General features: G+C 42.5%; 1 protein-coding gene across 3 annotated transcripts in view; it reads left to right on the forward strand.

The window, feature by feature from the left end:
- The first annotated feature begins 2117 nt into the window (after positions 1-2117).
- Positions 2118-27893, forward strand: part of SH3RF2 (SH3 domain containing ring finger 2) — an 87245-nt gene continuing 61469 nt past the window's right edge. Inside the window, exons 1-3 of one of the 3 annotated variants that reach the window (XM_081181025.1) lie at positions 2124-2264; positions 2667-2820; positions 3444-3959. In XM_081181025.1, the coding sequence (XP_081037151.1) occupies positions 3579-3959 (381 nt within the window). In that variant the 5' untranslated portion in view covers positions 2124-2264; positions 2667-2820; positions 3444-3578. Of the gene's footprint in view, positions 2265-2666; positions 2821-3443; positions 3960-27893 lie in introns of all 3 variants that reach the window. The other 2 variants (XM_081181023.1, XM_081181024.1) reach the window with 2 other exon arrangements.

Consider the following 27893-nt stretch of genomic DNA (forward strand, 5'->3'; position numbering starts at 1 on the left):
AAATCCTCTGAATTTCATAGGTACATGAGCATTTAATGAATGTGCGCATATGCACACACACCTTCAAAATATGTAGTATGACTGCCCCCTCTATCCTAGCAAGTTCTCTGTCTTAGACAGGGATCCCTTACTTTTCAGTTTCTGCATTAGGTGCTATAGTATACCTTATACCTAACAATTGTTACTCTCTTTTGTTTTGTTGCCTTTTTTTATAGGCATGGACAAAACCCTCAATTTTGGTTCTCATTTTTCCAGTCTTCAGTTCTCCACATTTCCACAGTAATTTGCATTTTTTTTATAAAAAAAAAACCCATTAAAGTTTGTCAACATTTTAATGCAAATTTCTCCTAATAAATGTATGTGGGTACTGTATGCTGTTTTGGCTAATGAACACATTGAGCTCCTGTTGTACGGTCCCAGCTCCTGCCAACCTAACAGTTCGAAAGCACGTCAAAGTGAAAGTAGATAAATTGGTACCGCTCCGGTGGGAAGATAAACAGCGTTGCACTGTTCTGGTTTCGCCAGAAGCGGCTTAGTCATGCTGGCCACATGACCCAGAAAAACTATCTGCGGACAAACATCAGCTCCCTCAGCCAGTAAAGCGAGATGGGCGCCACAACCCCAGAGTTGTTTGTGACTGGACTTAACTATCAGGGGTCCTTTACCTTTACCTTTTTATGAGGTTTTGAATGTATTACTCAACCAGAGAACTGCATTGTGAAATTCAGGAAAGTGCAAATGTGTGTGGAAGGGGCAGGGCAGAGGCGACTCAGAATCTGGCTGGCCCCACTGCTGTCACATGACAGCATCTGGCCCAATCCAGACTGGCACAACCATCTGCCTGCCCCTGCCCCTGCCCCCGCCTTGTACCCTGTCCATTGTGTGTGGCAGGGCAGTAGATACAGCAGTGCCCCCCCCCCACTCCTTAAAGCCTTGCCATGCTATGGGCGGTAGCGTGGATTTAGGATTACTTTCTAAATATTCCAGTGGTGGAAATATTACAAAATAGAGACAACAACCTCTGGAAACTCTTCTGCGTTGCTGGTAGCTACCACTGTCCTCGAAAAGGATAGGCAGCTGGGCAAAGGATCAGTTCAGATAGCTCAGTATGAGACTCTTGATCTCAGGATTCTAGGTTCAAGCCCGACGTTCGGTGAAAGATTCCTGAATTGCAAGAGGCTGGACTAGATGACTCTCATGGTCTCTTCCAGCTTCTATGTCTCTTGCTTTATTTCATACTTTATTTCATCCTTGGTGTCACAAGTTGCCCTAGATCAGCTTGTCCTTATCCAAGAAAAAAAGCTCAGCTATGCATTAGAACAAGAACAAAAAACAAAACAAAAACCAACCAACTTAATTGAGATTTCAAATGCTGTCAAGGTTTTCCTAAAGCAGTTCTTATTATGGAGAACAAACATCCCACAGGAGAACATCCAAAATTAACTGTCCTACAGAGATCACACGAGGCTGGAACAAAGGTTGGCATTTCAGAAGCAGCGTACAGTATCTGTTTCTTTCTCCAGAGCTAAACTAATCACCTGGAGGCTTTTATTTTAGATTTCTCCTATCTTGCTTTGTTGAAAAAGTAATAATGTTGCAGAGAGTGATGTTTTTAATGCAAAGTAGCTTAATTCTGCACAATCATATTCTTTTCAGCTGATCCCAATTACAGCTCCAGCTTCAGTTCACCCTCTTAATCCCCTAAAAATGCATTTATCATGCTAGTTGGTGTTTTCTAGTCCTTTGTGCAGAGGCTTGCTTTGTGTTTTTTTATTCTCTGTCATCCTTTTACACTCCTCCTCCTCTGTTCCTAAAACAGGATAAGCTTCATAAAATGCTTTTTTAAAAAAATGTTAATAAAATAGCTGAGCCCAGTTACTGATCTAAGTTACAGTGATGCAGAGCCTGAATAGCTCACATCAAGCCTATGTGTGTGTGTGTGTGTGTGTGTGTGTGTGTGTGTGTGTGTGTGTGTGTACACACACACACACACACACACACACACACACACACTCAACAGCCCCACTCCTGGTTCAGAATCAGACTTAGCCATTCCCCCTTGCCTGAAATATGTGTAGGAGGATCAGCTTGGCAACCTACGAGTTAACAAGGCAGCACGTGTTAAGTTGAGCTAAGTGAGTAATGCACCTAGTTAAAGTTTTCAACGCAGCTGCAATTTGGGGAGTGAAAGAAATGGAAAGAGCCAGATCAGAAGCTGTTATTTCACGAGCTGAGCTCATTTTAAAGAGGGTCATGAACACAAGGTCAGTAGCACTCGCAGAAATTAGTAGCTTGCTCCAGTTTCTTTCTTTTTTTCTTTTTCCACAGCTTCCTTCTTCAGAGAGGAGAAGCATTCTGGAAGAAGGTTTTAACTCCCAAAGCTTATGACCCTTCTTCATCAGGGTGAAACTTGTTCAGTGGATAATGATTTGAACTGTCTAACGCTGAGTTGTGGGGAGGGGGTATTGCTTTCTAAGGAAGGGGGTGGAGAGAGAACTTAGCCACATTAGATCTGTCTTTATTCAGCCACACACACACACACACACACACACACACACACACACACACCCCTACTCCTCTGTGTGATATGGGTCGGTGCTGGTTTTTGCAGGCCAGGACTTGAATCTGGAATTTACCTATCTGCTTCACTTCTGCTCCGTGTACAGTTGTGAAAGGTGCCAAACAGGTTGAGTCACTTTTTCTGCTGTGGGAGGAATACTGATTTCTCAGGCTGGCTTTGGATGATTAAGTCAGCTAAGAAGAGGCAAGAGACAAAAACTGCCAGTCTCCTCAAGTCAAGCGAGGCTCTTTTACTCCCAGGTATGCCAAAGTAATGATTGTTGTCAAAGTGACTTGCAGATGAGAAAATCTAGAGAATGAAGAGAGATGCCTTTTTGAGAGAGTGTGAAGCACTGTGGGTGGGCCAACAGAGTGATGCCTGTTCAATGTTGGCCTGTTTAGAAAAGGGGAGTGGAAACAGGAATGTGTTCAGCCATGTGTTTTACCAGAACACCTTCTGGCTCTTCTCTGGAGTGATCATTTTTTACTGCTTCCACAGTTATTCTTTGCATGCCATTTTTAAGATGGGCTGATCCCTCGGCAATACATCTGAATAGGAATATGATGCCCTGGTGTCAACATCTCACTTTGAGTGGAATTTATGGGGTCCTCTAATTTTTATTTTTATAATCACCTGTGCCAGTGTGTGAGATGCAGCTGCCTCCTCCCTGCCACACAGCAGCCAAAGGATATGATTCTGCTTACTGGTACTTATATTCAGAAATGACTAATGCCAAACTTTCTTTGTTTTGGGGGGTTGGGACACACCATACAAATCAGCTCATGAGGCTTTGCTTCGACTTGTAGGTGGCATGCATTTCATAATACCAAAGTAGTCAGGTGCTGAAATTGGTCTCTCCCTCTCTGTTGTTTTCTCCTGACAGGATGGCGATTTTCGGATCCTAACAATTGCAAGCATCCTTCCTGAGCAGCGTATTTGGTCACGGCAAACATCATGTGGAGTTTTCTGGCTCTGCTTTGAAATTGGATTTCTTTGTTGAAAAGGGGGGAGAAAGAGTATGGATGATTCGGCCTTCTTTGACATGCTAGAATGCCCAGTGTGCCTGGAGAAGCTGGACGTCTCGGCCAAAGTACTCCCCTGCCAGCACACCTTCTGCAAGCCTTGCCTCCAGAGGATCTTGAAGTCACACAAGGAGCTTCGGTGCCCTGAATGCCGAGCCCTGGTCCTCTGCAGCATTGAGGAGCTTCCAGCCAACCTGCTTTTGATCCGCTTGTTGGATGGAATCAGATTTGGACCCAATAGGATGAAGTTTGGCTCACTGCAAAGATCTGGGGTCCTCTCCTCTCCTGCCTCCATCAGGCGATTCCAGGAAGAGCCAAGAGCTGTGCAACTCAATCAATACAGGCTGACTGCCAGTCCCAGGATCCCTATGGAAGGGGTAAGGAGGGTTCATTTATTATACCGCTAACTTTATCAAGCAGGACACACTTTTGTAGGCCACATTTCATTTCAAAGGGTCGAATGTATTCAGATTGTGTATAGAGTTGGGTGCTTTCTTCCCCAGCTATCTCAACTGGATTTATGTCGCAACTCCCTTTTAAGTTTAAACTTATTCCGGCTGGAACCATTTCATGTGACAAATCCGGCTACTAGGCTTTTCGGGGATTGCCATCTCCAGCAGAGCTCAAAATTGTGCTGAGACTTTTCAGGTGACATTGCCGTACTTCTATTTCCAATCCAAGATTAAACCAGGGAACGGACGATTTATACATTTGGCAGAGCCAAACTACTTTCACACCTGTCGAGGACTGAGAAAGGGTTGATTTTCACTGACCTTTTTTAAGAAAAACCCGAAGGAATGCTTTGTCCTGTGCCAGTACAACCTGAGTAGGAAAAATATATATCTGTAATAAGACTAGAATCGAGTTACTAGAACTTTTAACTAGATGTGTGACTGGGTCTGAGTATGGGTAAAAAGTAGGTCAGCTGTGCCCTAGTTTCTAGTTTCTTCTTCCTCCTGCCTGTCGCACCAGTTCTTCTATCCTCAAGTGCCTTTCACGAAAAGCTCATTGTGTGATTCCCCCCTCCCACCATGTTTGTTTTCACAATTATGTGAAGGCACAAAGTGTTTGGATTTGGGTGCTTGGCAGACTGTGAGAATCACGTACGTATGGCTGTGAATGCTTCTTCAACAGTTTTGCTTGGCGATCACTTTTTCAGGGAGTTTCTGCAGCTGGTTAGCCCTTATGTAACTATACTCCTTGGGAATAATATGTATCTCGAACAGCCCTACTATAGTTCCCCTTTACCAGCGGTCATTTAAAGTAACACTTAAGGGAAATGCATGCAAAGGAACTCTCAATGGGTTGTTGCTGGTTTTGCTACATTTCTATCCTTTCGTTCTTCCACAGAGCTCAAAGCAATGCCTATGGGTCTCCCCGCTCCATTTTATCCCCACAACAACCCTGGGAGGTAGGACAGGCTGGGGTTGCATATGCACCAAACTTTTAAAGCACCCCCCAAAAATACTGGGAACTATAGTTTACCTCTCACAGAGCTACAATTACCCACACCCTTAACAACCTACAGTTCCCAGGATTCTTGGGGTAGGGGAATGTGCTTTAAATGTTTTTTAAATGCATGGTGGATACACAGATGGAGAGATAATTGCTGGTCGAAGGTCACGCAGTGAGCTTCATATGGCTGAATCCTGGTCTCCCTGATTCTAGTCTAACATTCTTATCACTATGCCACATTGGTGGGGGTTTTGTTGTTGTAACCCAGAAAAAAAATTACGTTCAGCTATCTTATTATCTTTTGATTCTGGGTGGCATCATTTTAATTCATTAGGGCAGTAGTCCAGATAAGCAATCAGAACAAGTCAAAAATGGGTGAGCGCCATACCTGTCAAACTTGGTATTATCTGTAACCTAGATCAATCATCGCTTGCTAGATAGTTACCAGGCCAGCTTCACCCTTCTTGTCACATTCACATTGCAAAGGCACCCGCAAAATTCATTGTGTAATTCTACTTTCTTCATCAAGGGTGGAATTGCCCACATGGTGCTCCTGCACAAGCCCATTGTGATAAATATGACAGTGTTTGGAAGGCTGGACTCTTAACAAAGGTGAGGGAAATGCCGTTCAGCAAGCCTGGCCACCTACATCGTGGTTTCATTCTAACATACAAATATTTAGAACAGTTCAAGAATGTCAGCATCTAATTTCTAGTGTCTAGTGTTTGGATGCTGACATGCTTTAGCTGTTCTGAATCTGGATGATGAAATCTTCAAAACAGCTTTCAGGTTACTAGATTCAAGTCAGGATGCAGCAGCCTTGCAAACATTTGCCAGCAATGCATGGTTCAATAGACCCGCCGTGGCCTCCAAGACTTAATGGCCATGTAACATCTGAGCAACAAGAAATGTCTGTATATACAAATGGTACAGAGAACCAAGACTGAATGAAGGTTGCAGGATATTAAACATGTGCACACATACAGTACACGGGATACAGTGCTACCTCGGGTTAAGTACTTAATTCATTCTGGAGGTCCGTTCTTAACCTGAAACTGTTCTTAACCTGAAGCACCACTTTAGCTAATGGGGCCGCCTGTTGCTGCCGCGCCGCCGGAGCATGATTTCTGTTCTCATCCTGAAGCAAAGTTCTTAACCTGAAGCACTATTTCTGGGTTAGCGGAGTCTGTAACCTGAAGCGTTTGTAACCCGAGGTACCACTGTATTAAAAAGTGGGCCAGTTTTCAATCCCTGTCTCCAAAGGCTGACTTTAATGTGATGATCTAAAGAAAAAGCTCTGAGAACTAGTCTTGTGAATTAGAGAGATGTGTAGCAGTTGCTTCAAATAGTGGAAGGGGGAAAGAGACAACACAACCATTGAAAAGCATGTTGCGAAATTATTTCTTTTGCTAAATGGCACTGTGGATAGCTTCATGCCTGGGACAGAAACCATTAGAAATTGCAAGGTAGGGAGCATGAGCCAGCAGACTGCAGTGTAATGTTTGGTGGAGTTGACAGGTCTGTTCGAGTAATTGCTTCCAGCAAGTAAATGCACGAAGGAGAAAGAGGAGGAGGAGGGAGGAGGAGGAGATTGTGGTACTGATTTGCTTTATAGCTATACCCATTGGTTCCCTTTATGGTGTTCTGTGGATCCCATGCTGGGCCAATGGAAGGATGGAGGAACATGTCAGAATAAGAGTAGCAGTTCTGAGCAGCATTTCTTCCTGGTTTGCAAGACCCCAGGTGAGGGCCAACGGGCATAAGCAGGAGCAGCATTCCTATAGGTAACCGAGTGGGAGGTTCTAGGGTTTTAACATCAGAGTGGAGGAAAATCCAGACTGACTTCACTGCCTGCAGATCAGCTATTAGGAGTGGGTGCCCAGGGATTTGCCTCACCCTCTGGTGTTCGCTCAGGACCAGGGCTTATCGCCAGTCACGTTGCCATATGGCTGCCACTAATCCAAAAATTACAGTTATCTAATCCACAATGTGTCCTCTCCCATAATAACTCTGTGTGAACAACTTCCAAATGTTTGGATTATCTGATGAGACATTCGGATAATGAAGAGTGCTCTCTGTATATTAAGACATTTCAAAATACCCTTTCAAGTCAGCCAGACCTTTTCAGTTGATTTTATATGACATCAAAAATAATTACAGCCATCAATGTTGTTTTCTATAGCGTCAAAAGGAGCCTTGCAAGGTGTCTGCCAGTGCTCCCTAGGGTGATTTTAGTTCCTTATACTTGTCAGAACCTCTGCAATAATTTCCCTCCCAATCTCACAGGGCTTTGAAAAATGACCTTGTCTTGAAATGACTAGATAACAAAGGGATTATCATTTTTTTTCAAAAGGGGAAAGTTCCTATAATAAGAAAGTAATAACATGAAGTGTATTGATTTCTCATTCCATGTCTGCATTCAAGTATATGTTACAATGGTCCCATGCTAATGTTTCTCAACAAGAAGTTGTATTATTATTATTATTATTATTATTATTATTATTATTATTATTATTATTATCATCATCATTATCATTATTATCATTATTATCATTATTATCATTATTATCATTATTATTATCATTATTATTAATTATTTATTGAATTTATATACTGCCCAGAGGTCTCAGGGCGGTTCACAGAAAAGATCACAATATATAAAAATCAAAAGAAAAACTATAACCCAATAACACCCCCCAAAAAGAGCCACATTTTAAAAAGGTTATAGGGTATAGTTGTAAGAGTTCATGAAAAAACATGACCTCCTCCCAAGGAGATCTTACTCTCCTACATATGCTGAGTATTTCCTCTTGGTGCATATTTGCATATGTGGCTTCTAAAGAACTCTTAAAGCACCCTCTGTTAAACTTTGCCCCCTTGTTTTTTCATCCTTGCCTGGCTCTAAACCTGCAAGAAAGCAGCCCCACCCATGCCAAGCACAGCTTCTGCCATTCCAAGTGATATTTCTTACAGCCATCGTTTGGCACTGTATACAGACTCAACACATTCCTGTGCACAGTAAACTATTATGCTTCCTGGATCTCAGCACGCCGTATCTGCGAGAAACAGTTTTGCACAGAGTCACACCAGGGAAATTGACCTCTTCACAGGTTTGGCAATAGGGTGAAAGTGAACGAGACAATGTTGGCAGACATTCAATTCACACCTTCCTGATTCTCAGAAGGCAGCTCCCTGGAGACAGTTAGAGTCAATCTTGTTTTATTTTGATTGAACATACTGTTCAAATCGGAACACTTTCAAAAGCCTCAAGGAACCACTAAGGCTGCAGAAGCGTCTGATTCTTCACTATGGGACATAAAGTACTCTCTGTACCATACCCCCACTTATGCCCACTTAGGCTTACTGAAATAAAATGAAACAAAAGCAGTTTAAGTACTAGTATATGCATGTTAAGTACCCGGTAGTTTGCACCCTGCCCAGTAGAGAATGCTCTCCATTCTGCAAAGATCTATTTTGCAAGGATCGGGAAGAGCGAAAAGTTGGGTCTGTGAAACCTAAAAATAAGAGTGCTGCACCAAATACTATTTTTACTTTTTGATCAGCAGTAGCGACTTCCATGCAGTATTTTCTTTCTGGCTACAGCAAAGATTCATCATCTTTCCCCCTAACTGCTGTTTCTTTCTCTTTCCTGAATTAGCCACATAGATCATCCCAGCCAATGACAGATCATATAATAAATGAGAAGATGTCATAATAGGAGGTAGTCAATCATATATGGTTACATGACATGAGGCAAGTGAATGCAGTTGAGAACGAGAGCAATTGAAAGCAGTATAAATGAATGGAAAGCCCCCCCCCCTCCTCTTTTTTTTTACAAAAAAAAACGCTAAAAAAACTTTCAAGCAGAAAAGAAAATTTTGGCAGTCCTGAAATGGTTCACACAAAGAAATCTGAGAATCATATTGGTTTAGCCTTAAAGGAGGGTGGTGAAGGAATATGTTCTTGCATACTACAGATACATAAGAAGAATTAATTGTGGACTATATCAAATATTAATTCATCTTCATTTTTGTGCAGTTTCCGTGACCTGACTTTTTCTTGAAAGTTTAGGTTAACAAAAATATTTGGACCCTGTCAAAAATCTTTGATACTTCCTTCCCAGAATGTGATTCTCAAATGCTTGTCAGAGGTCACATTATGTATTTTCTCAGTATTTGGGGTGAAATTTATCTCACTATTCTGCCTTGTCGTGTTGGACCACTGCTGTTCCTGTTGCCTCCATTTCTACTGTTTCATTTTAAATGTCTCTTCAGTAAACAAAAATTAAAGTTGACTTCATGTGCTGACTTCATCCCAAAGCAGGGGAAAACACACTATCGAAACTTTCCAAAAGCCTGCTGAAAAATTGACACTAATTTGAGAAACTGCTTTAAAACAGTAAAAATAGCGACATGTCAGATGCTGTTTTGTTAATTAATACAATTAATTAATTAATTAATTAATTAATGCAATGATTAAAGGTGGGATAGGGGTTCTTGGACACCAGAAGAAATGTAAATTGTCCAGTATTTACAGTAGTGGTGACTTTTGAAGTTCAGGAACTTATCATCACAGTATCCCCAATTGCCATGTTTAGAAAAACATAAACAGTACTTAAAATGAACCCCATGGTTATGACTTTCTTAGCATTGCTATGCTTGATTGGCAGCTAAGCTCCCAGGAAATATTAGTTTCTTCAATTCTCTTAAAGTCATTCAAGTTTTAGTTTATTTTTGTAAACAAAACAGCATGCTAGGCTCTCATAAAGACCTGTGCTCAAACCGAAACACATGTGATGCATACAGATTTACACACAGAGACACAACTGAGATCCACACATATATATTCGCACACTCATAAACACATGCACACCAAAGAGCAGCGCTATATTGCACAATACCTAATTTATTAGGATCAGCGTGGCTGCAATCCTATGCATAGTTGGTGAACCTGGGAGCAAGCCCCTTCGAACTCAGTGGGTGCTTCCTTCCGACTGCATCGATTTCAACTTGTAAAACACATTGAGATTCGCGAGACATTTTAAGCCATCTGTAATGCAGCCTTTAGCTTTTAATAAGAAAGCAGAAGTGTTGCTGCTTAAACAGCTTGACTGAAGCAGGAACCCCATTAAAGAAAAGTAAAGAAGTATCCATTCTCTGCTTGATCATTTTTCTCATCCTCTGACTGCTTCTGTGCTAATCTGTCACAAGCTGGAAAGTCTCCTTCTCACCTAATTCACATCCTAGAGAAAGGATGGTCCTTCCATCACCCAGTGCAGCAGCAGATTAAATCATCGCTCCTGACCTGGAAAAAGTCCCCAAGCTACCCTCTCTTTATTTCCCCTTCCACTACACCACTAATACTTGCCTAGACTTGACAGAATATAATGCCATGCAGTTCCAAGACACTCCTCATTCTATAGGCAAAACTTTATCTTAATAATGACCATAACAATGATGCTAGGTATCAAAAACAGAAAACACACTTTCAGAAAGGCTATAGGGTCACACTGCCAGCTTTGGGATGTTAACAGCAACAGAGGATGGATAATAATGCAGTCATGCCCTCTAAGGCCACTCAATCATTTCTGAGAAATATATTGGAGCTAGTACAGAGGTTAAGAGCATGAGCCAGAAAGTGTGTGGTTCAAATCTCACCTACGTTATGGTCTCAATAAAACTGCAGTCCTATGCCCATTTACTAACCCTGGGACTATGCCCCACTAAATCCAATGGGACTTACTTCAGAGTAGATATGTATTGTAAGTGGCATATTGAAAGCTACTGTTTCTCAGACCCAGCTGCTGCCATGTATCTGCACTGCAGTACAGCAGTGACAATATTGACCTGCCTTATTCAGCTGATGTAAAATTATTGAGATCATGTATGCGAGGTGCTATGAACGCAGAGAACTGTATAACATAAATGATTGTGATGGAAAGGGAGAAAAGAACTGGGAATTTCCCTTCCACAGACAATAACATTGCAACTTTTTCATTCGGATATGCAGTGTCATCTGAAAAATATTCAGACTTTTCTGAAAGTTCTCTGTTTTGATGCGCTGCTTTGATCAGCGCACTCCCATCCTGGATGTTCAGCCATCTCTAAATGGGAGACAGAGACTCTTTAATAATGTACAGTGGGCTGCTCAATCATGAGAGCAGGAGGAATTCTGGCATACACAAAAATTGGGGCAATCATCGACTGTTACCAAAAAGAATCGAAAAGTTTCTTTAGATCTTTAATGCCTAGGCAGAGAAACAAGACTTTGCTTTTTAAAAGTCTTCTAAAAAAGAAAGCCTTTCCTCCTAAACACAAGTAAATTGCAGGGAACTCACTTTATCTAGCCAAGATGAACAAAGGGTTTGGAAAGAGCAGAACACAAGGGAGCTTAAATAATTTAAAAGATGGTGCTTTAGACCCATTAAATCCATTCTCTCCATGTGAAATATATACACTAACGTACGAAGGGAGAACCAGCCTTGAATCAAAGGAAAGGAGAAAGAGGAAATCCAGCACTGACACAAAGCTAATGACACAAAGAGAGAGATGCTCCTGGATGAGGCTTCCTGCACAAGAACTGCCTCCGTGGATATAGCAGGGTTCACTCCCTTTGTTTTCCTTCCACAGCCAAGGATCTTGCCCATTCATTACAAAGAGCTGTTGGGGTTGTTATTAATGTGATCTAGGTCAATTTCAACATTGGATCAAACAGGGCCAGTCCAAAAGATAAATCCCACTGCTGTCTCAATGAGATGCCAATGGTTCACCTAGATATAAAAGCGTTTCTTTGGAAGTCTTCTGCTGCGAGGGCCTTCCTTGCATGCAACCTTCTCTGTGTGAGCAAGAGAATAATACCCTTCCCGTGCTACTGATGAGACACATAAATCATCTGCTGAGATAAAAATACACTCAACTCCAACGTTGCCACCTTCTCACAAACCCCTGAATATATACGCTGCAATATTTTCTTATCTTTCAAAGACATCCTTTCCCCCCTCTTTTGAAGGCACAGATGGGATTTGTCTAACTTGTTCTTCCAAAATTAGCCTCCAAAACTGGCCTTCACAGATCACTTGTCTTGGAATGTAGCTCAGTACACCACTGATGTTTGCAGGCTAGAAAGGACAACCTGCTATTATTGACGTGAGAGAGACTGCTCAACATACAGCTCCCAAGCTATGCATGGTATGCCTGTTATGCATGCATTGTAGCCTCCCAGATGCTCGGTCAACTTTCAGTCCCCATGGCCTTTCTTACTGCAGCCATAAAAACAAGGGGACGTTTCAAGTACCTGATGTGCCACATACAGTCTGAGAGCCACACTACAATTTTCATACACCCCAGCCAGCACAATCATGTTGACTGAGGCTGGTGGGAAGATTAATCCAAGACATCTGGGTGGCACCAGATTGGCAAAAGTTAATTTAGACTTTTGATAGCGCTGTGCTTGTTAGATTCCTATGCACCTTACAGGTGGCTTACCAAAATAGATTTAAGATGCCATTTTAAGGTGCCATGTGTTTCTTTGTTGTTTTTATAGTAGTAGACAGTGGTGTATAGTAGGAGGAGCACATAGTCAAGATGGAGAACCTGTGGCCCTCTAGATGTTGTTGGACTCCAACTCCCAGAAGCCCCAGCCAGCATGGGCAATAATCTAGGATGATGGAAGTTGTAGTCTGGTTACACCTAGAGGGCATCAGGATCCCCAATCCTGGTTTAGACTATCTAATCTCTAAGCATGAAGGAATGAGTTATTTTCCACTCTTTGGGCCTTCAATTCACCCCCTGATTATAGAAACCAGGGATGTCACAATAAACCATAGTTATCACTAACATGGGGAAGTCTGAGGCGGAAGGAGGAGGAGAAGGCATGTGTTTGTGATTAGGGTTGCTTGATTATAGTCACCCAGCCATCGTTTGGTGATTGAGCCTTTTTCCACCTGAACATGCCACAGAGGAAAGAGGTATATGGAGTATTCTAGCAGCAGGTTGCTTTGAGAAGCTGGGCTTTGCAGAGCCCAACCCATCATGAAATTAGTTCCAGAAAAACTAATTGCTAGCTAGCAATATAGATATCAATCATCCAAGAAATTAATTGTGCTACTCTGAGAGCGGGGCAGAGGCTATTTAGATAAGGCTACAAATGCAACATCTGTCCAGAACCCTCACTCTGGCCTTGTGAAACTTGCCAGATAACTGCTCCCTTCCTTCTCTAAACCTGCTACTTAATGCCACTGCTGATGTCTCCCCACCCACCACCCACAGCAATCCTGATTGTATTAAAGTTTCTACCACAGTGCCTTGGCTGCACTAAACCTCCAATATTCAGTTTCTGCTGTGGTCAAATAATAATATTATCATCATGCCTGAGGACGATGTGGTGCCATCTGAAGGATAAAATGCAGGAATAAACTAGTCTCTTATCTACTACTTTTGAATGATCTATTTGAGGCAACATGCAGAGAATAGAAGCAGTGGGGAACAGAGGGTTACTTCCCCCTCCCCTCCATATCACTTTGCTCAGGAGAGTAAGTTATTTCTCCTCCCCTTCTTAGTCTGTTTGATTATAAGACTAATAGCTCTGTTTGTGCAACATTGGAGGGTACAGAAAATGTGTGTTGAGAGGACAGCAAGATCGGATCCCAGACCTCTGCATGTTGAGCAGAACATCTGAATAGTGCCTGCATAGGTGCAAGTTGTACACGTGTAGGATTTCTGTGCAAAAGGCCGCGTTCATGATTGCACTTATGTAATCTAATCCTATACAGTTGTACACGTGTTGGATCCATTCAGACCTTCCACTGGAAATGCAGAGTCTGGAGTGGGGCCAATAGGTGTGAATCCAGCTCCCCAACCCTTTCCTGCATTCGCTGCACATTCAGTGTAACATGAGCAAGACTAGAGCCAGGAATCCATAGCATGTTCCTCGTGGTTGCTTTGGACATGGTTAGACAGGTTGTCAAGATAAGAGCCATTTTGACCATTATGAACTTCCCGGCATTGCAAAAGACTGGTGGGAAAGGACACCCCCCCCCACACACACACACATACTTTTTTGTTTTTCTTTTGCCAGGAAGTATCAGTGAAAAGAACGGCACATAACTTGCCAAGTGTTTTTTTCCTCAGCTTCAGAATCAACACTGTGTGATTTGCATCGTGTCAAAGTGCATCCTAACACTGTTTACTTTCCATTCCCTCTGCAACCCGTTTTAGCATGTCGCTGCTGTGTACTATAATTAGGAAGCAATTTACTGAAATGTGAAAAGCTTGACAACCTGAGGACTGAAAAAGTAGTGTGCAGAGGCAAACCATTTGGAAGGCATCATCTGATGCTAAGTTTTAGCTCAGGGGATGCTTCCATACGGTGGATTTACTGTAGGATAAACTGCTCATCCAACAACTGCTGTTCATTCACAAACATTTTTCATACCATTTACATGAAATCATCATCTTCAAAATGCCAGCCTATGTTTCTTCTTCTTCTCCATCTCCACCTCCATTATCTCCTTCTTCCATTTAATCTGGACTTCCTCTTCCAATTTTTAATGTCTAACGTTTTACAAATTTTATGTGTGGGGATATAAATAAGAACATTATTATTATTATTATTATTATTATTATTATTATTATTATTATTATTATTATTATTATTATTTACATCCACAGTCACTGCTAATAAAGCAGCTCTTTAGGGCATATTTTTGGCGGGTGGTTTGTCATATGTTTTGGTGGGTAGCCCCTAACACTACACCCCTACTTCCAGGAGCATACCTTAACATTTTGTGTCAGACAACCTACAAACAAAGTAAGTGTGCTTCTTCCACATAAGAAATACAATTGGCTGGCTGCGCAGCAGCAGCATCTAACACTCACGTGGGAATGCACCACACTGAGAGCACCCCAGGCGTCCTTTTAATTATGTATTCATGCTTATTTCTACTCCTGATGGTATCTGGGCAGCTAGATACAATACTGCTTCTAATACTGTTTGCACCTGGAAAAGTTTCAGGGTGGTCCTATTGCTTTGTATCCAGACAGTGCATGTTCTATAACCTCCTGCTGTAATCCTGTAATTCATTATACCACAACTGTTCTGGTTTATTTTATTTTTGTCCTGCTTTTGTTGTGCTGTAGTTGAAGATGCAATAATATCAAGGAAGCACCACAGAATAATTAATAAAGCAGAATTACATGTTGATGGTCCAATATAAATCCACCACTATTGCACTATTAGTATGTCAATGACATGCTTCAGGGCACGCCCACAAAACAGCGCCAGACTGAAGGGGCCCTCAATTGATTGTGTGAGTTGACACTTACATACCCTCCAACATTTCTCCAATGACAATAGGGACGTCCTATTCCTCCATCATCATCATCATCATCATCATCATCATCACTTTATTATTTATATCCGGCCTATCTGATTGGGTTGCCCCAGCTATTCTGGGCGGCTTCCAACATACAGTGGTACCTCTGGATGCGAACGGGATCCGTTTCGGAGCCCCGTTCGCATCTTGAAGCGAATGTAAGACGCGACTGCGCATCAGCGCGTGCGTGGGTCACGTTTCACTGCTTCTGCGCATGTGCGTGACATCATTTTGAGCACATGCATGAGCGGTGAAACCCAGAAGTAACGTGCTCCGTTACTTCTGGGTCGCCACGGAGCACAACCTGAAAATGCTTCTCCTGAAGCGTATTCATCCCGAGGTATGACTGTATTAAAAAACATCATTAAACATTAAACATTTAAAAACTTCCCTATGCAGGGCTGCCTTCAGATGTCTTTTAAAGGTTGTATAGTAACTTATCTTTTTGGCTCTGGGGTCGCATAACTCCATACCCTCCAACGTATCTCTGATGAGCATCTGAAGGAAAAGTGGGACATTCTGGGATCAAATCAGAAGCCAGGAGGGCGTCTGTAAATCTGGGACTGTCCCTGGACAATAGGGACACTTGGAGGGACTTCACTTGGAAACTTAGGAAAACAGGAAAAAGAGGCCAGAGCAAGCTGCAGAAGGTGAGAGAGAGAGAGAGAGAGAGAGAGAGAGAGAGAGAGAGAGAGAGAGATGTTTTAATTTAATTTGTAACCAAGGAAATGACTCAAACAGAAAGAAATGGGAAAAGATTAGCAGGTGTGTATATGCAGGGGGTGGGTATTGTTTTTGTTACTATGTTATGCATTTTTATATTGTGAAGCGCCCTGTGATCCTCAAATGAAGGGTGGTATAGAAGTTTAATCAATCATAATCATATTCATGATTAACCAATGACACCACTGGCAGTGGCTGCCATGAGGCAAACATTTTCCTGTTTTCTAGATTCTCTGTCTTATATTTGAAAACTCACACCTGGTAGATAGCAGGTACTGTAACTGCACAACTAAAATGAAGCTATTCTCCAGATCTGTTGTCTACTGCAAGGTAGAGGGACCAAGGCATTTTTTAGCTTGACGACCAGCGTTGAAGAAGAAATGGAAAGGAATAAAACTACCTCCCACCAAGAAGAGTGAATGGTTTGTTTGTTAAATTTGCATGGCACCTTTCCACCAAACGGTGGCTAACAGCAACAGGGTATGTGTTATAAAATGTAATGATGTGCCATAAAACAGCAAAAAACAAACATAAAAACAAGGGAAGAAAAACAGCCAATTCAAAAAGATTACAGAATATCTCCAGTACATTGCTTCTATGCTCAACTCTTCTTGCTGCATATCTTCTTTTCCTGAATTGTTCTTTTCAACAAGGTATGGAGCTTGCCACTCATAAGCTGTTTTGCCAAAGGCAAGGCTGTGTGTGTTGCAATTCATTGGGAGCGCAGAATAAGCACTGCATGCGGAAGTGGCTGAAGAATCCACACCTAGAGAATCTCTGCTTTTTCTGTTGCTTTTTCCACATACCTTAGTGCTACCTTGTAAATTGCACCAATATAATAGTCTGCTCCAAAGAGGGATGTTACACACAACACTGTTGAGAAAAATGAGTCCCACATCAGTACACCTCTTAGAGAGCCACAGTCAGTCAGGTGCTCCCCTGCGGTGCGTACTAATACGAAGCCCATGCTTCAAAGTGCCTGATTTTAAATACAGTACTGTCCACACTCTGCAACACACTGAAGATAGTAGACGGAAATGGGCCGAGTAATCACTCTGAAGGATGTGTGCATGACTTCAAAAGAGCTGAGGTGAATATTGCTCATCCACAGAATGTAGAAAGCGAGAGGAGCTAAAATGTCCTTCTTTAATTAAAGGAATTTAGCTTTTTTTTTCAGCCACACTCTAATGGTGGTAAACCTGCAAAAATCTACCCTGTTCTACCCTGGCAGGGAAGCTTGAGGGGATGCAGTAAACTAGGCAAAACTCCAGTTTTGGTGAAGGGGTAGAAAGTAAATGACCCACACAAAACAGATCTAGCTAGTGGAAGAGTCAGCTTCAATTGTTTTGTTTTAAGGGGAAACTTAGCCTTTAAAAACAAGCTCAGTGTACTTCAGTTTTCCTAGATTAAAACGGTTAGGTGGTTTGGTAGGTGAAAAAAGCACTCAGCTAAAAGTTTCAGCTTTCAGTTTGGTTTGAACCACCTGAAAACCACTCCAGTTTATGCAACCTAGAGTTACAACTAATTGCGCTTTTAAAAATATGTTCTGTTCAGTAAAAAAATCAGGTAAAAGCTAGTTAGCTTCTTCTTCTTTTTTGAGGAAACTTTCTCAGGAAAGAAGGAAGAAATCTTCCCTGAGGAGTGAATCCCCAATTAATTCATTGCCTTGTATACATTCAGTGTCCTGATACAACAAACGCAAATCCCCCTCCAGCCATCAAATTAATAATATGATGAGTAGAGAGGGGGTGATGACACAGAGGTACGCAGCCTGCCTTCTTGGCTGTGTGTCTGTGTGTGAAGTGTGTGAAGTGTGCAAGTGTGAAGTGACCCCTAGATGATTGGGACAGGTGAACGTGGTCCTGGGCCAAAAAAGGTTAGCCATTTAGACTATGTTTATATAGCCACGGTATCAAGGAGCTGTCAAGGCGCCAAATCAACCACAGGGCAGGCACACACATGGAAGGCATGGAATACAATTAGCTCTTTATTAACAGAAAATTACAACACAGCAGAGTCCTCTGGTTTGCTTTAATCCAGCTAAGGCATTGCTGAAACTGACCACTAGCTCCACCCTTCCCCCTCTAGCCCTTCACTCTGGATCCTTCCCAAGCACACAAAGGCTGTGTTAAGGGGACGAGCTCCTCCTCTGGACCTGTTTGGTTCATTGCTCAGCAACATGCAGGACTCTCCTCAATTGGGGTGTCAGAGGGGGAGGTGAGCCAGCAGGACTAGGACTGTCCTGCTGCCAAGGAGCAGGGCCAACCTCTGACTCCTCTCTGCCTCTAACCCTGTCCTGGAAGACCCTTCTTCTCCTGACCCGTCTTTATCACCCAAACCCCCTGCTTTTAGCACCTCCCACCTCATCCCTTCTACATCCCTTCAGTGTCCCACCACCAGGATCTGGGATCTAAATCATCATCTTCTGTGCCCTCCCTGGGGGGCTCTTGGGCAGGCAGCTCCCACCACAAAAGGAGGCATCTACCTTAAGAGGACTATGTGAGATATCTGAATGTGCAAATGCAAAAATGTTAGGGCTTATCCATGTATACCTTTCCTCTGCACTTTCCAGGCATGGTCCATGCTTTCAAGCTCCTCTTCTTCTTCTTCTTCTTCTTGCTCTAGAGCTTTCCCCATGAAAACCCACTCTGAATGGGAGCAAATGGCAATCCACTTCAAAACCCAAATTTCCATTTGTTGTGCTTCAGCTTTAAAGAGCATGTTTTCACAGGTAAATCTCTGGAGGAAAAAATAGTAAGTGCCATCAGACACAAACCAGGAAAACACAGAACTGTGCTTGGAAACAGCAGGGCAAAGGGTAAATATGGATAAGCCCTTAGTTAGAGTCTCCGACTTCGTAGGCCTCCATAGAATGACTGTAAACCTAGACTGATTGAAAAAAGCTCAGTAAAAGGGATCTGCTTGACTGCTTTGTGCCTCTTCTTAGCCTTCTCATCAATATGAACTTTAAATTTAAAATCAACCAAAGGAATACGAAAAATAATTGATGCACTGCATGAAGACACCTGCAAAAGGACCGTTTGCTTGCGGGAAGCTCTGCAGTTTTTCTAAGAGGAGAAAGGAAAGTTAAGAAACTCCAACTGTCTTGAATTCCCAGAAAATAATTATAGGAAAAGATTGAAATGACAAGTTCACTTTTTGACAGTATTGTTCTAGGTGACAAGACTGAAGTTATCTCAATTGCTTAAAAAGCAGAAAAACAGAACTGAAATTATAATGAAGTTACCATAAAATGGCACCATTCCTCCACAATAGACATGTGGGCGTTTTGCAAGCTGATCACACAAACTGTGTAAATAACAACCTCTCCTTTCATCCTGGAAGTGCAATCTATGGCTTCCAAAGAACTGTTAATGGCTGCCACGTATGATTGCAGAGACTGGTAATTTTTTATTATTTCCTTGTCAATTGTCTTTCTGTGAAATGTACCTTGTCTTTCAAGGCAATGCACATACCTGCCCAATGGGATTAACCACCAACAAGAGCAAGAGCTGGACTTGCAGGTGGTTGACCACATGACTCCAACTTTCAGGCGAAGCTAAACAGCCTTGTTCCCAGCACAAGCAGATGATGCACCAGACTCCTCTGGCTTATACTTGGGGAAGAGAGGGACTGAAACCCAGAAGTAGAGCACATGTTTTGAATACCAAAGGCATGGCATCCCCAGCTAAAATGATAAGGTAGCAAGTGGTAGCTTTTGATGCTCCCTATCTCTCAACCTAACAGTTCCAAAGCACATCAAAGTGCAAGTAGATAAATAGGTACCGCTCCAGTGGGAAGGTAAACGTTGTTTCCGTGCACTGCTCTGGTTTTGCCAGAAGTGGCTTAGTCATGCTGGCCACATGACCCAGAAAAACTGTCTGAGGACCAATGCCGGCTCCCTCGGCCAGTAAAGCAAGATGAGCGCCGCAACCCCAGAGTCATTCGTGACTGGACTTAACTGTCAGGGGCCCTTTACCTTTTTATCTCTCATTATAGGGAAGCAGGTGATGCTGTGGTCTAAACCACTGAGCCTCTTGGGCTTGCCGATCAGAAGGTTGGAGGTTCGAATCCTCACAATGGGGTGAGCTCCCATTCCTCGGTCCCAGCCCCTGCCAACCTAGCAGTTCGAAAGCATGCCAAAAAGTGCAAGTAGATAAATAGGTACCGCTCCGGCAGGAAGGTAAATGGCGTTTCCGTGCACTGCCCTGGTTTCGGTGTTCCGTTGCACCAGAAGTGGCTTATTCATTCTGGCCATATGACCCAGAAAAACTGCCTGCGGACAAACGCCAGCTCCCTCGGCCTGTAAAGCAAGATGAGCGTCACAAGCCCAGAGTTTTCTGCAACTGGACTTATCTCTCATTATAACAAAACATCCCAAATTAAACCATTTTATTCACAGAGTACCTTGGAAGAAGGTGGCTTTTTTTTCCCCTTCCTTTGGGAAAATTGATTTTTAAAGTTCCCAGTCATAGAATCATAAAATCATAGAGTTAGAATAGACCACAAGGGCCATCGAGTCCAACCCCCTGCCAAGCAGGAAACACCATCAGAGCACTCCTGACATATGGTTGTCAAGCCTCTGCTTAAAGACCTCCAAAGGAGGAGACTCCACCACACTCCTTGGCAGCAAATTCCACTGTCAAACAGCTCTTACTGTCAGGAAGTTCTTCCTAATGTTTAGGTGGAATCTTCTTTCTTGTAGTTTGGATCTATTGCTCCGTGTCCGCTTCTCTGGAGCAGCAGAAAACAACCTTTCTCCCTCCTCTATGTGACATCCTTTTATATATTTGAACATGGCTATCATATCACCCCTTAACCTCCTCTTCTCCAGGCTAAATATGCCCAGCTCCCTTAGCCGTTCCTCATAAGGCATTGTTTCCAGGCCTTTGACCATTTTGGTTGCCCTCCTCTGGACACGTTCCAGTTTGTCAGTGTCCTTCTTCAGTCCACACAGAACAACTCCTCCCATAGGACTGCAATCAGAATTTTTCTATATCAAGGGGGATTTTGTTATCTGAGGGAACATTTAAAAATATGCTGCCCTTGAAATCTCAAGTGGCCCAGATTAGAATTCTCTTACGTCAATCTTACATCGAAGAGTTAAACATTATAGGTTGGATAAGCAAGAAAATGGTGGCATTTCCCCCACTCACCATTGTCTATTTGGCTTGGGTTCTTTATTCCCTTCCTTCAGATTGCTGAGTATCACAAGAAGGGCCATTGCAAGCAGCAACCACCTGTAGGGTTTGTTCCTTTCATAAATGGTTTTACATTAAATCGTTCTTCTGCAGCCTCTTCTTGATGCATTCCACTGACTCAAGCCTTTGTGGGTGAACTGTTGGATGATCTAGCCAATGAGATGTCTTTATGTATCAGAACCAGAAGAATCTTTATTTGCATCAGCTACTAGTCACAGCAATAACATAAAATAAAATGTACTGAAGATAGAGGTAAAAACTTAACTATAGAAAATACATTTTGGGGGTTTACATCAATAATCAAATAGTAGGTCTTACTCTAACTGCTAACCCGCTTAAAAAAAAGAAAAAGCATTGCAGTTGTTGCTGTCACCTTGTCATCTTCATACGCTAAAAGAAAGGACACAGTAGCAATGGTAGAGCAACCCGGCATGGACAACCTCACTCCTCAAATCTTTATAAAGAGTGCAAGCCAGAAGCACATGAGCCACTGACTCAATACTGCCATCTCCACAGGGACATAACCATTTTTCTGGTGGATTTTTTGTTTTAAATCAACCCCCAAGTACAGCCAAAGGCAGTATATTCAATCTTGCAAAAGTGAACTGTAAAATTTTGCAAATAGGGTGTTCCATGATACCTCTTTCTTAATTTAGTGACCCTCCCCCCTCCTTTTTTATATAAATCTAATAATATGAGCTGGGAATCTTATAATAAATATAATGTCAACAAAAGCTGCAACTAGCTCATTAAGCAAAATCACAGTGCACATTTCTTCGAGCTCTGAAGAGAAGCTCTGAACAACTTTCTTCACACAATATGTATTCCGCCCCCTCCTCACCCTCTATTTTATGCAATGGGTAAATCTAGCATATTAGATCATCATCGTCGTTCAACTGAGGCCAGAAATCTATTTTTGTTTTCCTTGGAAAGCCTAAAACCACCAGCGATAGAGCTGAAAGTTGAGCTGAAATGAATTTGTCTCCAGTGTTCCTTTCAAAAATTCTCTTCTGCAATTTTTTATTCTGATATTCACTTGACTAAATCTTCTCTGGTTTATTAAAACATTTGAGCACAGTATTTAACATACAGTGATATTTGATTTCAATATTAGACTTTGATTTGATATGTAACAACACCTGATATTTGACAAGAAACAACATTTAATTGACTTTGACAGTTAATATGCACAGGACCATGGACATGAAACAGTATTTCTTATTTGGCTGTATTTGATAGAAGTCATCCATTGTCATTTAGCATTGAGGAGTTGACAGCTTAGGATAGATCATGTCTGACACGTGCAAAGAATTAAAATAATCAAGGCATACTAACAAGACAAAGAGTGTGATCCAGTACATGCAGAGAACATTTAGCATGAAATGGTTTTTTTTTAATTACTGAGAGGCTAATGTAATGGTTTTACTAAATCATGTGGGAGTCAATTCAGTGGTTGAACTATGCAAAGAAGTACCTTCTTCTGTCTGTGCTAAATCTATCAACATTCAACTTCATTGAGCCTTCTTTGGTTCTAGTATTCTGGGGGACAGGATGGGACAGAAACTCCCCTCTATGCACATTCTCCACATCACTCATAATTTTATATACCTCTGTTTTGTTCTCCCTTACAACAATACCAGGAGTGGCTGGCAGGAAGGGGTGACAGGGTGTTACGTACTGAGTTGAATAGGATCCAAAATGCAGCAGTCTGATGGGTCCTAGAACAATAGGATTCAGAATGCAGCAGTCTGAGTGGTCCACAGGAGCCACCCAATCCAGTTCCAGGTGGAAGTGAATCCACAACCTGATTGGCCTACAGGTGAATCCCGGCATTAGCCTATCACTTAGGGCCCATTGTGTAAATAATGTATATAAAGCAGACATCCTGGGGGAACTTCCATTCCTCCTCACCACTATGAGCTGAATAAAGAGCGTGAAATCCACTCTTGACTCCGAGTATATGCCACAGGGCTTTGTCTCCTGGCACCAGAATCACTGTAGCTTCCCTGTAGGGAGAGGCAGATGGGTGAGGCAGTGGGAGCTTGGCACAGAGCAAATGTAACAGTGTGAGCAATGGATTGGCTCCAGCAGGGTGCCTGCACCACGCCAACCTGCCTGCCATCTTGCTCCTCCCCTCTTCCCCCTGGTAAGCTGCAGCAATGTTGGTACCAAGAGGCCAGGTAAGTGTCTCCATCCCTCCACACTGGCCATTCCTGAACTGAACCTTTGTGGGCAACAAGCGTTGGTACACAGGATCTGCTCCAAGCAACTGGGATGTGATGCACTGTTGGGACTGAAAAAGAAAGTTTGTGGATTCTGAACTTGGCTTCAAGAAAAGAGATAAGGGCTGTGTGTCTTTGGCTTGGGCTCTAAAGGTTATAGCATTCTCTCATCCCAAAACAAACTGGGGGGAAATCCTGCACTGCTACTTCTCATTGCTCAGGAAACTGATGAGTTCCCCCTCTGCCATCAACTTGCTTTAAAAACAGACCCATGTAATTAGTTCTGGATTGTCCCTCAGTGGAGCCCAAGCAAGCATTATAGATCTTTCTTTCTCAGATAGAGATGGCTGAACTCCCCTCAGCTCCATTCAGAATTGGGTCGGCAATTCTGAGTGTCATTGGAGAACACTAATGGGGGAAATCAACTATGCTCAAGAGTTTTCTCAAGAATCGTAATTCTTTATATAAGCCAAACCACCACAAAGATTGAAAACCTTTCTGGAAGCTTCCCTATAGTGGAGCTTAAGCTGAATGGGCTATAGTAGAATGAGATGTTCACTAAAAAGGTTGCTTGTTCTGTTGGTCAGCTGCAGCGGCGTAAACAAGTTTCAAGTCCAAAGTCACATGTACCAGTACAATTTGCTTAGCATGGTGGCATCAGCATGAACATCATTTTTTTAAAAAAAAACCTATAAAATTATTTGTTGGATGTTCATTAAGCAGTGTGTGCGTTCAGTTAATAGTCAAATGTGTGTGACCAAATTGGTTGCTCAAAGAAAAGCTTCTGTACATCACATTCCCATTAAATAAATGCAAAGTAGGTCAATGTGAGCAATTAACCAAAGTTTCATTGAAAGTAATGAGGAAAAGTAAGAAACTCCTGCACATACAGCAACAGCTTCTGGTGACTGTGACTACCTTGTCTCATTAATGCAGGCTATGCAGGTGAAAATATTTAATGGGATTATTTACTTAAAATTTACATTTTGTGCAAGAGGAAGAATTTCAGGGCAAAGGAGATCTCCTCAGAATCAATGTAGACCTTAAAAGATGGATAAACATTTATTCTAAGGCCATTTAGCTTTATAATTTGTGGCATAAAAACACACACCCTCCACTTAAAGAATGACAGCATGTTTTAAGAATAGGGGCAATATAGGAATAGGTTGCCCACTCCCACTGTGAGGGGGTGGAGCTCTGGGGTATTCAAAGACCCACTGTGGCCAACTGGTTACACACTTTGTGGATAAAGTCACATGATTTCAGAATGATCTTGATTTTGCACGTTGCAGCTCCAGTTGAAGTACCCAATGCCACTATCAAGGATGTGTTGTGAGTTTGGTTTCAGCTTATGCAATCAGCTGGTGTGGACAAGGTCTGGTGGCTATAGGTCCAGCCACATGCCCTATTGACCCCTGTCTTTCTTGGACCTGGCTGTCTGGGTCCAGAGCATGGGAGCCAACTCCTAGGGGCCAGCCCCCCCCCAGTTGATGGACATTGCCATTCAAATGGTGTGCATGCACCCTGTCATGTGATTGATTATGCAGGGTGGGGCTTACTTGGGCCCTCCATAATATTTTTTTTCAAGTCCCCCCCCCCCCGGTCCAGAGTGTGGTTAAAACTTCACTGCATATGGGGATGGTCTCTGCTGCTTTGAAAGAGAGCCAGCCTGTTTGTTTGCCTGCAATAAGAAGTAAATGTTTCTTTCTTCTGCCGTCATTATGAGAGTAGAGCAGGATTTGATGCTTGTTGCTAAAGGGTGAAATATAAAGAGGTAACATAAAGTGATCTGAAAAAAAATCTGCCCTAAGTTACCCTCTACTCTTTTAAAACACTCACTATACTCGCAGTCATAGTGGATATTTTTTCTTTTTCTTGAATACTTGATGGCAAAGGATTAAAACAGCCCCAGAGGAATAGAAACATTGCTGTGCACATTACAGTTAGCTGGCTGGCTGGTGACTTAGGCTGTGACCTAATTCCTGTGTGCTGCTCAGCACGGGGCCTTTTCAGGGTTTCTGGGCAGCAAAATCAACCCAGCGACTAGTAAAAAACAAATAAGGTGGAATTATGTGTAGATGGTCCTGTATAAATCCGCCACTAATACGCTATACACCAGGCATAGGCAAACTCAGCCCTCCAGATGTTTTGGGAGGTCAGCCAAGCTTTGGAAGCTGTTGCCAAGTCGTGCTGGTGTGTGTGAAAGCCAGCTAGAGTCCTGCCTAACATATTTTACCAGCTCCTTGAATTTTTTGCATGGGTGGGATGTGGGACTTGACATGCTTCTTGCTTAGCTGTATAGATGATCAAGAGGGATGTGTGAGTGTGTGTGAAGACTAGCCCACTGCAGAAAGCTAAAATGGACATTCATGTCTCCACCCACTTTCACTGGCATGGGGCTTCCCAAAGGGAACATGGCCCTTGGGCTGACATTGGTTTCTCACCCTTGATGTGACCATTTCAACAAAGAAGACAAAAGCAGTGATGCCTTGCTGTGGGTCCTTTCCGTCTCCATGCTTGGCTATTTACTTGCAAAGGCTGTTTGTTGACTCCTACAAGGATGCCAGCACTGAGGTGGAGAGGAGAGAAGAAGAACAATCTCGAGGAGAGCGTGTCGCAGCATAAAAATGCGCAGCTGTGAGAGGGGTAATGTAGCTGACTGCTTCTCCGCTCCAGATTGCCCCCGCCCAGAGGCATTCTGTTAAGGAAGAAACGTATGCGACAGTTTTGTTACACACAAGGCGGCAATGAATCGCAGGATTCTAATCAGCCTCAGGGAGGTTGGGGTGTCATTGGGCTGGCAAAGGAAATTGAATTCTGGCTTCCTGGGAAGTTCCAAGAAGCGATCGCTTTGCTTTCCCTCCAGCAGTTCCATTTCTCAGATTCTGCCACATAATTCTTGTATAACTTTGTGTACAGTACAAGAATTATATACAGCGGAATCTGAGACCCAGAACTACGCTGTTCCATTGAAAGCAGCATAAAGCAGTGGTAGTAATTTACTTGAAGCACCAGTGTAGGACCAGAGGATTGTTTAAAACATCTAAAAGTTTTTTTAAAAAAAAAAAAACAACTCAGGGAAACAGTTTAGCGTGCTATCCCTTCTTTTAAAATACTTTGAGGTACAAAAAAACACGGTTTGGATTGGGCCCAGCAGAAACAGGGCTTCTACCTCCATGTTAGCCATGCAGTGCCTTGTTATCCCAGGAATCCTTTAAGAAGAAGTGAAAGAAGATTTTGATTTTTAAAACCTCCAAGGCAGTATACATATAAGCTATTGAAAACTCCTTGCCTTTGCAGCTGTATAGTAACACACAAGCTTTTTCACATACCACAATGAACACAATGTAAAAGCTATTCTTGTTTCAGCGATACTCTTACAAATAGTTGTTGTGGGTATTTTTTTTAATATCCAGATTTGAATGAAAAATTAATGGATTACAGGATGTGTTGGAATGTTTTTTTAAGCTCCACTGATATTTGTACACCTCAGAAGCTTAAATGTCTGGCTGTTCCACCATTACATATAAGCTCAAATGTTACCAACAATGCTTAAGTCTAAGGCAGGTTAAAAGATGAATTGGAAATTGAACCAAAGAGGTACCAAGTTTATAGTCCACACTGTTAGTCTCTACACCAGGGGTGGGGAACCTCAAGCCCAGGAGCCAGATGTGGCCCCTCCATATTATTATTATATTAAATTTGTATACAGACCTCTGTATCTGGCCTTTGGATCCTCCACAGACCACACCCCCTCCCCAGCCACACCCACTCTCCTAAGGTAACTGATCTTTCTCCACATATTCCTTGAGTGTTTTTTGTTTGGATGGGAATGTGCCCTTCAACTCTGACAATGATAGTTACTTGCCTGGGTGGAGGATGGAGATGGGTGTGCAAATGTGTATTAAAAAAAACATGCTTACAGTACAAAGGTAAGCATTACATGAAATACTTCACCCAATTTTGTCTCGTGCTCCTCAAACTTCAAGAGCGCTTCTGGGATATGGTTCCTAAGCAGGCTTGCACTCCAGCAACTGTTTGTTTAGGAGTTAACCAGTCAGGAATTGTGCAGCATAAGATGATCTGGTGTAAAAGCTACTGGCCTAATGCAGAGACTGGTGCTACACTTGCACCCTGCAATGTATTGGCTGTGGGCAGATTTTGTTGGTGATTTTTGTGTCGACGTGTATCTAATGGCCAACCAGGCTGTGGATTTAAGCCAGCGCAAACAAAGCTAAAATCAGTTTCAGATCAACTGTCATGGATCACTTGCATTCTCCCAGGCAGTTAGGTGGTAAATAAAGACAACGCAAGACATGCCAAGCTTTACAATTCATT

The sequence above is a fragment of the Podarcis bocagei genome (genome assembly GCF_964188305.1).
Source record: "Podarcis bocagei genome assembly, chromosome: 2".
Lineage (NCBI taxonomy): Eukaryota > Metazoa > Chordata > Lepidosauria > Squamata > Lacertidae > Podarcis > Podarcis bocagei.